This window comes from Pseudonaja textilis, chromosome 1 (genome assembly GCF_049901715.1).
Source record: "Pseudonaja textilis isolate UNSWEBS1 chromosome 1, rPseTex1.2, whole genome shotgun sequence".
Taxonomy (NCBI): domain Eukaryota; kingdom Metazoa; phylum Chordata; class Lepidosauria; order Squamata; family Elapidae; genus Pseudonaja; species Pseudonaja textilis.
In genome coordinates, this window is record NC_141990.1 from 112,092,017 (window position 1) to 112,107,317 (window position 15,301).

Here is a 15,301-nt window from a genome sequence, read left to right on the forward strand (position 1 = left end):
TGCCAGTTTCCAATAAGCAAAGTCAATGGGGAAGCCAGCAGGAAGTTGCAAATGGTGATCATGTGACAGTGACAATTGTGATTGCCACAACTGCCATTTTAAAATGTCACAGTCATATTATGTCTCACTGTATGACCACAATGCTTAGAGATTAAATTGCAGGTTCCATCATTAAATGAGATCTACTTGTATATACCTAGGATAAGTATAGTAACACCCAATTATACTGTTACATAGAAGAGCATCCCACAAAAAAACCCCAATAAGTGTTGCATCCTTTATTCTCCCAGAAATAGACTCATGCTTTTATAGGGTTGATCATATTAGTATAAATTAAATAATTGAATTAATACTGGTTAATCAGCTTAATTAAATGCTGGATCATTACATAAATTTACTTCCAGATGGCAAAGTTATTGGAAGAGCTCAAAGTAGCTAGAGAGAATCAGAGTCCTGAGTTGAAACGCTTTTCGTGTCTGGAACGAAAAATAAGACAATTAGAAACCAGTTATGAACAGAGAGAGCAAGAACTTCAGCAGGTAAGAAAACAAAGAATTATTAATCTTAAAACGTAAATAGTTTATAAGCCTTTCAGAATCACAGTAAATATTTTCTGGCTTTGGGATTCCAGTCTGTTGTGAAAGCATGCAGATATCAATTTGTATATTGAAAAATCATTATAAACATTATGGGTTTGCAGCAATATGCAATAGACTGTTCTTACTGGTAAAATTCCTTCCATCAAAGAAGTGGAAAGATGTTCTTCCCACTTCCATTCTTCATCTCCAAGTAGCTTGTTTGGAAAACTCCCAGGGTAGCTTTGGGAGAAAAGTCAAGGAAAAATGGAAGATTATCAGATTCACATTTGAGTAGTCCCATGCAGCAAAAAAAGTCTGGTTTCATTACAGTCTTTTTCTATGTTTATGTAATCTACTTCCAGATAATAAGCAGTCAAATTGTTATTTAAAAACGCAGCTTGGATGGAGAATGCTGCAAATCCTTGCACATTCTTTGATTTAATATAAAGGTTAAAATATTCAGTTATAGATAGCCTGCAGCACTGGATTCTGAAAAAAGGACTAAATGACTGAATTGTTGCCAATTGTTGTGATTCAGCATCTGCCCTTGCAGTAGACTGAATTCAAACGTGTTCTCCCACGAGCTGCTCAGAGCATCCAGTAGTGGGAGGTGCTTCAGTCTCTGTTTATCTAGGCTGGGCTTAATTTGCGGAACACTCCTTCTCCTCCACAGGACTCCTCCCCAGCGTCCCCCAGTTTTGGCTCAGCCTTGTGAAAGATAAGATTGTTAATTGTTAATCCTTGGCCGAAACATGAGAATTCTCTTTAAGGTTTGCAGATAGTCAGTTGTTGTTTTACTTACGGACGCTGCCTTTGCCATCTAGCCATCGGGGATCGCATTATCAGGAAGCACTCCTAAGCGCAGGGAGGCTTCGATTTCATTTCGCCCCCCCAACCGCTAGCCCTATCCTTGCCATTACTATCGCTGAGCTGTTTTAGCATTTAAACAGCGAGGTTTTTTTTCTCTTGCTCTCTCCCGAGTTGTACTGCAGTTTCTTTTTTCCCCCAAGAACGCTGTTTAGGGGTGGAGGTGTAATTGCCTCGTTATTTCACCCCTCCCTGCCGGTTTAGCCCTAAGGGAAGGCTGTTGGACCTTATCTCTTTTTCTCGGCGGGAGATTGCTGCTGGCGCACGTGCCACAAATAATGTCCGGTCGCCATTTTTTTAATGTAAAGGGACCACGTGGCCACGTTGAGTGCTAATTCAATAGACTGTGTGAGGTAATCCTTATGCCAGATTGAAGGGGTTTTTTACACAAAATACCCCGAGGAATCTTTACAACTTCGTTTCCAATATATTCAAGGCTTTTGTTAATTCGTGTTGTTGGCTCAACCCTCACAGTTCTCCCTATCCAGCGGCACAACAGCGAGCACCTAGGCCAGCGTCCGCCTGTGCAGGGAAGCTGTTGAAGGCCTGTGAGTGATAATTTGGCCTGCTAGGCATTCTCAATTTGGCTGATTGGGACATCCAAATTTGATATATATTTGCATACCCATAAGCTCTGATATTAATCATACCAATATAATAATACTTGCAATTTCATAACAATAATAAATTATTTGTTGAGATACGACTCAATTTTGAAGCAGATATCCATATTTAAAAAACAAACAAAAACAAACAGGGGATTTGATTTCAGGGAACCCTGTCCATTCTTGGCCAGGTCCCTGGGCGCGCCAACTGCCTACACAATATAGCATTAAATAACGAGCGTACTGGTCCTTCCACAATCACAATGGCAGGGAGTAGTGGTTCACACTCCTCAACTTCAAGGGGCAAGTCCAAATCTCAACACAATCCTAAGCAAAAGAAAGGGACTTCTAAGGCATCAGAAAAGGATGTCAACAGGCGTCACAAGACACTGGAAAAATAAGTGCACACCGGAGGCACACAGGACCTCTCAAACCTTCTCACCCCACAGTCCAGAGCTGTCCTCCTCTTTCCTCCCTCCTACCCCACTAGATCTCTCCCTCTCATCCAGGCACAGAGTGTCTCCCCTGAGTCAACAGGCCCAGTCAGCTCAATCACCAACCATGTGAAGAATACCCAAAGCAACGTTCACACCAATGGCTGCCAGTCTTCAACAGGAACAATCTCTTCCAGACGATGTGCCAGAGCAAATGAAAACCTGGATGGAGATGGCTATCCGTCAGGGAATCGCAGCAGGCCTGCAACATGCGGTTCTGACCAGGGATCATCCCGCACCCGCTGAGTATGATTCGCAATCAGTTCGGTCATTGGCCAAGTCGGAGCAACACTATACCCAGGTACAGTGTCAAGGGAGTATGCTCCTACAGGAGCCGCAGGAGGAGGAGCAGGAGGAGGAGGCGGAAGAGGTGGAACGCATTGACCACATGGACCAGAGTGAATCAGAATCAATGCATGATACTGACCTGCCATGTCGGAAGCAGACCCCTTAAAAGGGGAATGTCTAAGGATGAGGGCCTCATTCCCGACCAACCTGTATTTTCAGTCTTGTTCCGGCCACAACTTTTCAAATCTCTATTGTTTAAGGCCAAAAACACTACGCGACTGGACAAGCTAGCCCCTTCTACCATTCCAACTCTGTCAGACGAGGGACCAGAGGATCTCATTTTCACCCAACCTGTAGCTGAGGCAGACATGATTCTAGTCCCTCACATGTTTGCAGACCTGGTACAGAAACAGTGGGCTTCTGCAGCAGTGTACCCGGCCTCCACTGGTTACGACAGGAAATTCTTTAATTTGGCCCCAGATTTCTTAAAATTGTTGAATTGTCCTGAGGTAGACGAACCCATTGTGGGATTAGCGCCCTTGTCCTCCATTCCCAGTGAGGCTCTGGAGGCCTGATGTGTGGGCCATCAGAGCGGCTAAGGCCGCTTCCTTCTTTACCCGTTCTTCCCTTAGATGGCTCCAGCTATTACGGGAGCATGTCCCCAATTCCAACGCTAGAGCACACCAAGACATTGCAAAGCTTATAGCAGCCGCTGAATTCTCAGCTGATGCAACCTTTCATGCAGTTAAGTTTTCAGCCAGAGCCATTACTTCACATGTCATAGCGCGACACTTGCTATGGTTAAAGAATTGACAAGCGGATATTAAACATAAATGCAAGCTCACTTCATCTCCTCTAGTGGGAGACAGACTGTTTGGCCCTTCCCTCGATCCGATACTCATCGAGACTCGAAACAAAAAGATGATTTTACTCTCCCTTTTTTGGAATTCAGACCCCAGAAACCCTCAGTCCTTTCGGAGGGGATCCTTTTGGCCCTTTTATCAGGGACCATTCTCAACCAGGTACCAGTGACACCCACCTTTCTGACCAAGGCAACCGCCAGGGGATAAGAACAGAAGGGGTGGCTAACCCAAGAAATCCTTCCGAGGAGTGGGAAATAGATTTTTCCGGCATCCAAGATAACCCCATGGACCTGGCTCCCATTGGCGGCCGCCTTAAATTATTTGCGGACCAATGGGACTCCTCAACGTCTGATTCCTGGGTCAGAGACATGATCAGATTCGGCCTCACGCTGGAGTTTCAATCCGCTCCCTCAGACTTCTTTATGTTGTGCCCTCTTTCCAAAGATCCGGTTAAACGAAATCTTATGGAAACAGCTATTCAGCACCTACTGGACATACGAGCCATCCAACCAGTAGCTACCGACCAACGAGGACGAGGTTTCTATTCACATCTTTTCGTTGTTCCCAAAAGTTCAAGGGGGGTGGAGAGCAATCTTGGATTTGAAACGCCTTAATTTTTAGTATATCACAAAATTAAAATGCACATCCTGCAATCTATCTTGGTATCAGAAAAGGTGACGTCCTTACCTCTATAGATCTGACAGATCTATTCCAATTCAGCCTTCCCACTATAAATTTTTATGATTCTGTTATAATAATTTCCATTTTGAATATGTGGCTCTTCCCTTCAGACTAGCCTCTGCCCCCAGGACCTTCACAAAGGTTCTCTCAGCCCTCGCTGCTCATCTCCGGGGTGTCCCCATATGACTGCAGTGTTACCGCGATGATATCTTAATTTTGTCATCTTCTGCTCATCAATCAGTCATAGATACTCAGACCACATTACACTCCCTACAGGAGGGTGTCCCTAGCTGATCTATCAAAATTGTTAGGCAAGATGATCTCATGTATATCTATTATTCCTTGGGCCAGGCTCCACACTAGATTCCCCCAGTGGTTCCTGCTCCTGTACTCGCCGTACCAGCGATCTGTCCAAAGCAACTCCAAATACAAGGTCAAAGTTCCATCACAGGTCCTCATATCTCTCCTCTGATGGACCAGACCAGCCATAAACAAAGGTTACCTATTCAAAGAGCCCCACAGACTTATCATCACCACCGATGCCAGCCTGATTGCGGGAGCTCACTTTCAATCATTCACAGCCCAAGGCCGCTGGGCCTCCATAGAATGATCATGCAGCATAAACTGGCTGGAGCTTTGAGCAGTACACCTGGCTCTCCACAGCTTCCTTCCACAGGTATGCAGTCAACACATATTAATATTGACCGACAACGTAACCACGAAAGCTCACATAAACAAACAGGGGGGAACTCAATCGAAACACCTCATGTGAGAAGCGGAGCATTTGTGTCGTTGGGCAGAGAGCAACCTGATTTCCATCAGAGCAGAACACATTTCAGGACTGTCGAATACACAGGCAGATTGGCTAAGCAGGACCACGATAGATCCATTGGAGTGGCGCCTCCATCCGACCCTCTTTCAAGAGGCGGTCAGGACATTTGGGCAGCCAGTAATAGACCTGTTCGCTTCCCCCCTCAATGCTTAGCTCCCAAGATTTCTTTCCAGATACCCAAGGAGCGGAGAATTTCAATGCGCTCCATTGCCATTGGCCCCTGGGGCTTCTGTACGCATTCACACCATTTCCACTGATCCCCAAGGTCATCCAGAAGCTGCTCGACAAGAGGGCGGAGCTGCTTCTGGTAGCTCCCTACCGGCCCAGACGGTCGTGGTTTGCAGACCTCCGCAGTCTATCTGTATCACCACATGGAGGATTCCGCCAGACAGGGTTTTGTTAACCCAAGGACCCCTTCAACATCTCAATGGTTGCACTTGACCATCTGGAGGTTGAGTGGAGTGAAGAGCAAAAAGTTTTCCAACAGAGTTATCGCCACCATCCAAGCTGCCAGACACCCCTCAACAACTCGCATCGACAATACCACCTGGTCCAGTTTCTGCAAATGGTGTACCAAGTCTCAAATTGATCCCATTTATCCATCTGTGGCTCAGATCCTAGAGTTCTTACAAGAGGGGCTTGACGGGATTATCTCCTAATACGTTGAAAAGACTAGTGGCGGCCTTGGCGTCAGTCATCACTTATGAAGGTCTCCTATCTCTTTCCCATCATCCACCCATACAGTGTTTCCTTCAAGGAGCCACAAACTTACGCCTGCCAATGGTTCACCATTATCCCACTTGGGATCTTAACAAGGTCCTTCTTCCACTCACTAAGTGCCCTTTTGAGCCTTTGCAATCATCAAGTCTGTAATTTCTGATGTATAAAGTAGTTTTTCTTGTAGCGATCACTTCCACTCGTCATATTTCGAACCGGCAGCCTTGTCGATCAGACCAGATCTTTGCGTCTTCCATTCTGACAGGGTGGTCCTTCGTCCCGCTCCTACGTTCATACCGAAAGTTAATTCAGCCTTTCACACGGCACAAGAACTGATACTTCCTAAGTGTTACAAATATATATTCATCACATTCATTTAGAAACATGGAGGCTTTATTTGTGTCTTTTCAGCCCAACAATCAGGGATGCAAGGTCTCATCCTCCACAATAGGCCATTGGCTATGGGCCGCAATAGCGAAAACGTATCAGACTCAATCACTTAAGGTGCCCAGGGGCATAACAGCTCATTCAACAAGGAGCACCGCAACATCAGCAGCATGGGCCACACAGGCACCAATCACTGACATCTGTCATGCCGCAACCTGGGCCTCTCTATCTCCTTTCATTAGGCATTATAAAATAGATGTGTTTGCATCAGCCGAGGCCTCCTTTGGCAGAAGGGTTCTGCAACAGGTCCACAGAGACCAGGAGGGGATCCCAAGACAGACGGAGTCCCTCCCGGAGGACAGGCCAAGCTTTGGTATGCTCTACCACTGGATGCTCTGAGCAGCTCGTGGGAGAAAGGGCATTGGTACTTACCTGACACGCCCGTTCTCCTTGAGCTGTGAAGAGCATCCAGCTCCACCCTCTTCCATCTGGTGGGAACCTGTTTCGGTCAATGAATTTTTACAGTATTAAGGGCGAGGGTGTTTGTTTCTCTCATCTTCACCAAAACTGGGGAACACTGGGGAGGAGTCCCATGGAGGAGGAGGAGAGTTCTGCAAATTAAGCCCAGCCTAGATAAGCAGAGACTGAAGCACCTCCCACTACTGGATGCTCTTCGCAGCTCAAAGAGAACGGGCATGTTAGGTAAGTACCAACGCCCTTTTTCTTAATCTTCCCCTACCGCCTCCTTAGACACTAGAATGAAGGTTTGGACACAAGGGGATTAAGGCCTTTCCAGGTGAGAGGTCAGAAGCCAGGAAAGAAGGCCTCCCTTCCCACTCCTTGCTAATGTTTGGCTCTGCCAACAGCACCATAGTCTTTTCTCAGTTCTAGGTTCTGAAGATATATTTTAAAAACAAAAGAAGGAAAGAAAATAAAACATTTGTGGCAATGGTTATGAATTTGTCAAGACACTTCTTCCTCTGTTGAATTTTTGACGGTTCTCTTCATAATGAAGAGTCTAGAATTAAGGGTTTGTAATCAATTCAAAGACAGTGTTTCATCGAATGTTTACATAATTAGTTCTCAGAATTACTTTTCAAGGCCATTTCACATGTTGCCAACTTGCCATTCCTCTAGAATCCCATCTTTTCCACTTTGCAAAGATACTTGTGGGCAATATCCTTCAGTACGCATGAACTGAATTTATTACAAGCCATGGGAGGTTTCTTTCAGAGAAACATCTGAATAACATACACTTTAAAAGAGTTTACCTTAAACTCCATGGACTGGAACTGGGAGTGTATCTGAGGCATAACCCTTAGCGCAAGAACTTTTTAAATTAAACTTTATTGTAATCGCTGCTGTAAATGCTCTAAGAACAAAACAGACTTGGAGAAATTGATGAGCATATGTTTTGCAATAACTATTCTCATACTGTACAGGTAATACAACAAACACGATACAATGCAGAAGTTGAACAGTTTCGGGAAATCGAGAAATGGAAGACACTTGCTCTGTTGAAGAATCAAGAACTGGAAAAATTCCGCATTGAACTAGATTCAATGTTAGATGTTCTACGGCAGTTGCAGAAACAAGGTGTTGTTATTACATCAAGCAGTTCAAATATGCCAGAAAATTATTGGAAAATTTGAATATCTGAGTTAATGAGAGACTGACAGATCTAATAAAATTAGAAATAAGCTGAAATTCTGTAAAGGTCACTGGCTTTTGACTCGGTCTACTAAAAATGGAGTTGAATTTAGAATTTAAATCTGATTTTTTTTATCCTTTAAAATTTTTCATATTTTAAAATAAATGCATTTTACTACACATTTTAGTACATGTGATTAGATTTTTGTAAACATTACCAGTTGTTTTTTTTACCTTACAAAAATTCTGAGAAGCTTGGATGATACAGCAATTGGAGATGAGGCACTGGTAACCATAGGGACAGATCATAATGGTTCTTTTTAAAAGTCTTGCTTTTTTATTTTAGTCAGCAAAAAAATGATACTTATTTCCAACAATTGCAGTAAAATATCTGAGGCATCATTTTTATTTGTGAAAATATTTAGTAAAAAAAACATACTGAGTTTTGTAATTTCTAATTGGATTCTTTTCCCATATAGCGAAATGCCCAATATCACAGGTGGATTAACTGATTGTGGTCTAATCTACTGCCCAGTTAAAACACTTTGTTGTGGTATTCTGAGTGGATGTGGAGGAAAAATAGAATAATATTTCCTCTTTTTAATTGCATGACCTTAAGACATTTATGGACAAAGGCCCACTGTGTAAGATTATGTAATACAGCTCCAAGGTAGAAACAATTATTGCAGTCATAATCTACTGAATAGGGCTAAGCAGCTAACAGATCATCAGAGTTGGAAGGGACCTTATAGGTCATATAGTCCAACCCCCTGCCCAAGTGGGAGACCCTACACCATTTCTGACAAATGGCAGTCCAATCTCTTCTTGAAAGTCTCAAGTGATGGCGCTCCCACAACTTCCAAGGGCAAGCTGTTCCATTGGTTGATTGTTCTCACTGGCAGAAAGTTTCTCCTTATTTCCAGGTTAAATCTCTCCTTGTTCAGTTTCCATCCATTATTCCTTGTCTGGCCTTAGAAATAGCTTGACCCCCCTCCTTCTCTCTGTGGCAGCCCCTCAGATATTGGAAGGCCGCTATCATGTCTCCCCTGGTCCTTCTCTTCACTAGACTAGCCAGGCCCAGTTCCTGTAACCGTTCTTCATATGTTTTAGCCTCCAGTCCCCTATTCATCTTTGTTGCTCTTCTCTGTACTTTTTCTAGCGTCTCAACATCTTTTTTATAATGTGGTGAACAAAACTGGATGCAGTACTCCAGGTGTGGCCTTAGTAAGGCTTTATAGAGTGGTATTAGTACCTCACTTGATCTCGATTGTATCCCACTGTTAATGCAGTTTTAAGATTGTTAATAACATATAAATATACTATGTATTGCATTCTGGGCATAAGAGTAATACATAAAATATTCTAGAAACTTATTTGGCTTTTATAAAATATTTGAAAACTGTTGTGTTGGCTATGTTTCTCAATGAGAAAACATCAGCTTTCTTTATACCTGCTCTCCTGATACATTTTCCATTTACCGTTCATTCCCACGTTGATTATGCTGATGTTTCATAGCTCCTTCCTTACTTTAATGACAGCATTGTCAGTCTTGGCTGTCAGGTGATTTTTCTTCAAGCGAATAAACAAGGCTGAGCCTGCTTTCCTTTTCTTTTCCACGTTCCTTTACAAGAAAGCCCCATCCCTGCCCATCCTGCAATCTGGGATCTCCCTCTTAGAGAAAAACAACCCTCCCGATTGCCTCCAATGGTAGAGGAGAAGAGATAGATGGAAGCCTTCAGGGAGGAAATGGCCACTTTCTTTAAGAAAGAAGAATTCAGCTCCCACCCCCTTAGTCCATTGGCAAGAGAGATGGAGTAACATAAGGGAAGGGGAGAGATTCATGGAAAGATTCTGGGTAAGGCTAACCCCAAGCAGCATTCTCATTAAATGAGAAAGGAATTATATTAGGACTGAAATAGGGCCAGGCGATGTTGATAAAGGAAATTCATCTTTTTTTGAGAAGTTACCTGTGTATACGTTTTTAGCAATTAATCCGTTCATTTGAGCCTTCATGTATGGACTTGGTTTTTCACACCTGACATTAAACACCACAGAGGACCCTTGCCTCCCACTCCCATTCCCACCATCATCAGTCACTCCCCTTGCCTTCTGACCCTCCCATTTCCTTGCTTTTAGATCATTGTATGCCTCAACCATTTATTTTCACCAATGGAGCTCTGGAAGAAGCAGTTAATAATAGACATACTGTCAGCCTCTCTGGGTACTTGAGGATTTGCACTGAAAAATCACGGTATTCACAATTAAGGATTGTACTAATCAAGGTTTATTTCTTCAGTCAGTCTTAAAATAGTCCCCAAAGGCAACACTGGAGCAATTCCAAGTAAAGCTAGCACCGAGAGCTACTGCCTCTCAGTGCTTAATATAGCTGATTGGCAATCCCACCTTTCTAACTTACATCTGCCTGTCTTCACACGCTCCTCCGCCCCGCACCTACTTATGCCTAAACAAAACCCACCACCTACACCACCCAATACCATCAGAAACCTTACTGTCACAATATTGCAGATGACAGACCAACCCCACACTATCACCTCTCTTTGTATCACTCCGATCCCAAACCTCTCTGTGCCTAAAACAGCTGATGGCTGTCAAACAGTTGAGAACTCTTCCAAGCGGCTCTGCACAGCCGCGGCATAATCCTCAAACAGCGTTGGCTCCCTTCGCGTTTTCCAGGCCAGAACAGACACACGGGACACTGGATGAGCATGCCCTCCCAGCTGCTGTGTGCACACACACAAATTGAAGAGGTAGGCGGCTGGCTGGTGAGTGAGGGGGCAGCTGGGCGGCATGCCAAAGGGCAACTGTCAGTGTCGGGCTCCAAAGACCACCGTGAGCCTGAGACATACCTCAAGGGTTTTGCTGCAGATGATTTAGCCAATTGAATGCCAGGCCACTTCAAGCAACAAGCCACTCCATCTCCAAAAGGATGGGAAGAACAAGCAAACATGCAAGGAAATAATCACTGTTTCACTTGTCTACCAGGGAATGGTTTAAAAAAGAACATAACACCACTCTGGCAGTAGGGTTAAAGAAAGGATCAATTTTTCATAGTACTACTTACCAATGATGTCGAAGAAACCCATGTAAGTCTGAGAACTGACTCACAAAACACAATGGGGCTCAAGCTTATATGTAACTTCTTTACCAATGCAGAATCCCCAGAATAGTGACCAGCAACATATTGGAAGGAGTTGACTGACAACCCCATAGCGTGACCAGTTGGAGGAGAGACATCACCTAGAATGGAACCAGACTGTTGGGGATAAACTGGGGGGAAAGGTTTGTTCAACCCTCCCAGTATCCTAGCTAAAGCATTGACTTAATGTAGTTAACAGAAGTGAACAGAGGTGCCCTCGGTGTTTTAGGAATTGCTAAATGCAATGCAATTTAGAAGCTATCAGAGAAATGTTATACATCTGTAAGTAAGGGGTATCAAACTCAAGGCCCGGGCGCCAGATCCAGCCCATGGGGTGCTTAGATCTGACCTGTGGGGCTGCCCCACGGGCCAACAAAGAACCGGCCCACGCTGCCTCTGCCAGCAAAAATGGAGCCCCCTCCACTGGCAGGGGGCTGCAGGAGGCCGTTGTAACCAAAAATGGAGCCTTGATGACTGACATCGAGCTGGCCATGCCCCCATAGACCCGCCAAGGTTAAACACAATCCTGATGCAGCCCTCAATAAAATGGAGTTTGACACCCCTGCTGTAAGTTATAATTATGCATCTAGAATGTTTCTTATTTTTTTTAATAAAAAGGCAAAAGCTGTATTCCGGAATAAGTACAATCTTTGCTTTATTGCTCTTAGTTTCACTCTTGTTGGGACTATCTGGTACAGTATAATGGGTGATAAGCACAGTAACAGACATCCATCTATTCCTACAAAGTAGGATATGACTCTTAAGACATTGAAAACCAGATTTCATAAAGACATTTGATCGCATTACATCACAGTACTTAATAAATGCTACTTTGCTGCAACATTACCTGCATCAGTGCAGAAGAGTGAATGCAAGCATTTAACACAGGGCTTAAATCGGTAATGATGAGGTGATTTATTTCAGAATACGACCCCACCCAATTTCTTTGACATTAGATTTTTTCCTACCTTGACATTAGCCTGTTTAAATTCAGCACATAGGTTCTAAGAAAATGGTGGAATTTCAAGACTCCATAGAAGTTGATAAAATGCTTTTGTTTGTATAGCGTTTAAATTCAAACTTATTTTTCTAAAGCAGTGGGCCCCAACCTTTCCAGCTTTGAGGACCGTTGCGGAGGAGGGGCGGAGAGGGGATGGTTTGGCACAATAGAGCTGCATGTGCAAGCTCTCACATGACTTCCATGGCCCAGTTCTGAACAGGCTGCAGCCCGGTAATGGGCCACTGCCCAGGGTTTGGGGACCCCTGTTCTAAAGAACAAAAGGTGTAAATGTAAAAACATGGGACCTTAAGAAGCAATGGGAAATGCATTCCAAAACTAATCCCATGTCATGCACGTTTCAGTAGCCAAAATCCTGAAACCCGTAAAGGTAAGATGGGATGGGATGGGAATGCAAGAAAAAAGGCTATTCCTCTTTTAATGGCCATCCAAAGAGAGGGGTGCTACCAGCTGCCAGCTTAGACATTTTGCTCAAGTTTCTTTAGTCAAGAATCTGGCAAGAGACTTGACTCACTGGTTTGTTCTCCAAAATGATAGACGGCTCAGAAATTAACAAGTCATCTTCTCCCAGAGAATCGTAATTCACAAAGTTAGGAATGTTGAATTTCGTATGGCAGTTCGGCTCCTCTTCCAGTCGTCCACTGTTCTCGATTACTTCTTGGAAGTGGATGCTAGTGTCCATAACTGGCACCTTGTGACACTGCTTGGTTCTATCTGTGTCCTCAAGTTCATTGATGTAGCAATGGAGAAACAGCTGCTGAGAAAAAATTCGCTCGGAGTCCAGGGGTTGTCCAAAGTCAGCTACAAAGCTGTTTGTGCGGAGTTTTTTCTCGGAAGAGTTTATGCGCCTATGAAACAAGGAGAGAGGAATGATGGATAATAAATTTAGTACAGTGTCATTTTTGTGCACACCGCGAAACAGGAGATGCCAAAACAGATTTATTAATGTTAATTAATTGGAATTATTCACTGCCATTCTTTCAGGAGCTCGTGGCGGCCATGTTACATTCCCTTCATTTCCCTCCCCCCCAACAATCCTATGAGGTAGGATCTGCTAAGATGAAGGGATTGGCCCAGAATGTCACTAAACGTCCATGGTTGAGGATGAACTTAAACACGTCCTATTTTAAACAGTAGTTCTCATTTCACATGCGCTCATTCAGTGAGCGTTCAAAGTTCTGATGATGCTGAATGAGAAATACTTATCCCAGGTCTTCACAGTTGTGGCTGTTGCAGGGCCCCTGCAATCACACGATCACCATTTTTTGCTTTCCTTGTTGACTTTTGACAAAGTCAATGGGGAAGCCAGCAAGAAATTGCAGATGGCAATCAAGGCTACACAATGCTTTTGATTGCTCAGGATTTGCCCAGTGATGACAACTGAGACGGCTGGAACTCCTACTGTAAGTCGGCATTCATCAACGTGATGTGCCTTACAACCGCACTGCTTAGTGACCGGGTTCCAGGCCCCAATTGCAGTTGGTAAGTAAGGACTACCTGGGCACTGAAAACGGATAGTATTTCTCAAACGTTATCACTTTGCAATGATTTGTGTTCTGAGTGAAAAGTGTCTCTCTTGCTCAGCTGTGCCAACACCAGTAATGTGTTTCAATAAATTCTAATAACCGAGGGCAACATTTATATTCTCGTGTAGAACAAAGTGCATACATTTGTTATGAAATATTTAAATTTAATTGTGAGCACATAGTGTTTCTGGTATTAGCAATATACTTTTTGGAACTCTTCTTAAATAGCCATTCAAGTTGGCTGTTTGGTCCGAGTCATTTGCTAAAAAACGGTCAGCTAAAAGAGATGATGATTCTTCAGTGCCAGCTGCAGGACTTACTCTTGGTGTGGTACTCCAGTCTTGGTCAGCCAGGTCAGCACGAAGAACATAAAAATAACAAAGACAGCAAGGCCGACCCAAAATCCAATCACGATGGAATCTGTAGTGGAGAGGGAGGGGAGAACTGATTTCAAAATATACATCTTAAAATATATAATTGAGAAGGAGAAAAAGAGGATTTGGACATAGAAAGCAGCCAGATGAGACTTACATTTGTGAGCCTTGAGGTCTTCAAAGGAAACTGGGCCATATTCATAATATTCATATTCCCAAGTATAATCAGAATGAGATAATAAGGTATGTTGGGATGTTTCATTGGAAATATAGTGAGGTCCCGTCATCTCCAGCCTGACAATACATAAATGAGATGATCTTATGCTATGGTATCTCATCTTTCTACCTACCACTTTCAATGGCTGATAGTCATCCCATCTTATTGTAAAGATCAGGGTTTGCCTACTACCTCTTTCCAGTTTACTGCTAAAATGGCTAAAATCAGCAATGTCTTAGCCACAGAACAGGTGATTCCAAAGGTCAGTTTTATGTCCAAGGTGAGATGCAGACCAGCACTCAACATCTAAAATTAAATGTCATGTTCATTCTGAGTTGTGAAGAATTTACATCAGCCTTTCAAAGTAGACCAGATCAGAAAAGAGGCCACCACAAGAATTGTTGGTATTCTATGATCAGAAAGTCAACAACAGAATCTTGAAAACTTGACAGATGTTCTTTCCTCTTCCCTTTTGCTGGTTTTTTTTTTAAATTACAGCTGAACAAAGGACTATGTGAAGTCAGATAATTGGAGGTTTTTTTTTCCTACTAGAAGATCGTCAAATCTTCAACTTACAAGTTGAGTTTCTGAAATTTGATAAGCGAACATAATGCTCAGCATCAGGGGAGGGAAAAAAGAACCCAGGTGGAAGGAAGAGGAAAGCAGAAGAGAAGCAGGTCTCACAAGATCTTCTCAGAACATTCATAGAATTCTTTATTCTTTATTTATTTATTCGTGCAGTCTCTATCTATCTATCCCACAGTTTTCATCAGAGACAAGTTCAAGTGGAACCCATTCAAATGGAAGAGAACTGTTGGAGAAAAATCTAGAATAGTTTCCCTCTCTGTTGGCATCTTTCCTCTTTAATACAGCATCACCATGTGGATCTCAATCTTTCCCTTTCACTGATTCCTTATCCCACTTCTCCATGTATAAGATCATCTTGCTCTCTTTTGCCAATCTTGTTTTAGCATCCAACTTGCAGTGTGGGAATAGTTACTAATTGTTTTTTTCAATTCTATGTCTCAACTCAAGTACATCTGAGAA

At 43.3% G+C, this 15,301-nt stretch overlaps 2 protein-coding genes across 9 annotated transcripts in view; one reads left to right on the plus strand and one right to left on the minus strand.

The window, feature by feature from the left end:
• The window catches only part of CEP162 (centrosomal protein 162), a 43,464-nt gene extending 35,320 nt beyond the window's left edge, over positions 1–8,144 (plus strand). For all 8 annotated transcript variants that reach the window (XM_087914729.1, XM_087914761.1, XM_087914739.1 and 5 more), the window contains 2 exons: positions 405–539; positions 7,755–8,144. In XM_087914729.1, the coding sequence (XP_087770855.1) occupies positions 405–539; positions 7,755–7,964 (345 nt within the window). In that variant the 3' untranslated portion in view covers positions 7,965–8,144. The remainder of the gene's footprint in view (positions 1–404; positions 540–7,754) is intronic.
• Positions 8,145–11,758: 3,614 nt separating this feature from the next.
• On the minus strand, positions 11,759–14,464 carry MRAP2 (melanocortin 2 receptor accessory protein 2). The gene is made up of 3 exons (XM_026726502.2): positions 14,195–14,464; positions 13,984–14,083; positions 11,759–12,985 (listed from the first exon to the last, which is right to left on the minus strand). The coding sequence occupies exons 1-3, from the start codon at positions 14,373–14,375 to the stop codon at positions 12,619–12,621; spliced, it is 648 nt and encodes a 215-aa protein (XP_026582287.2). The 5' UTR covers positions 14,376–14,464; the 3' UTR covers positions 11,759–12,618.
• Between the last annotated feature and the right edge of the window lie 837 nt (positions 14,465–15,301).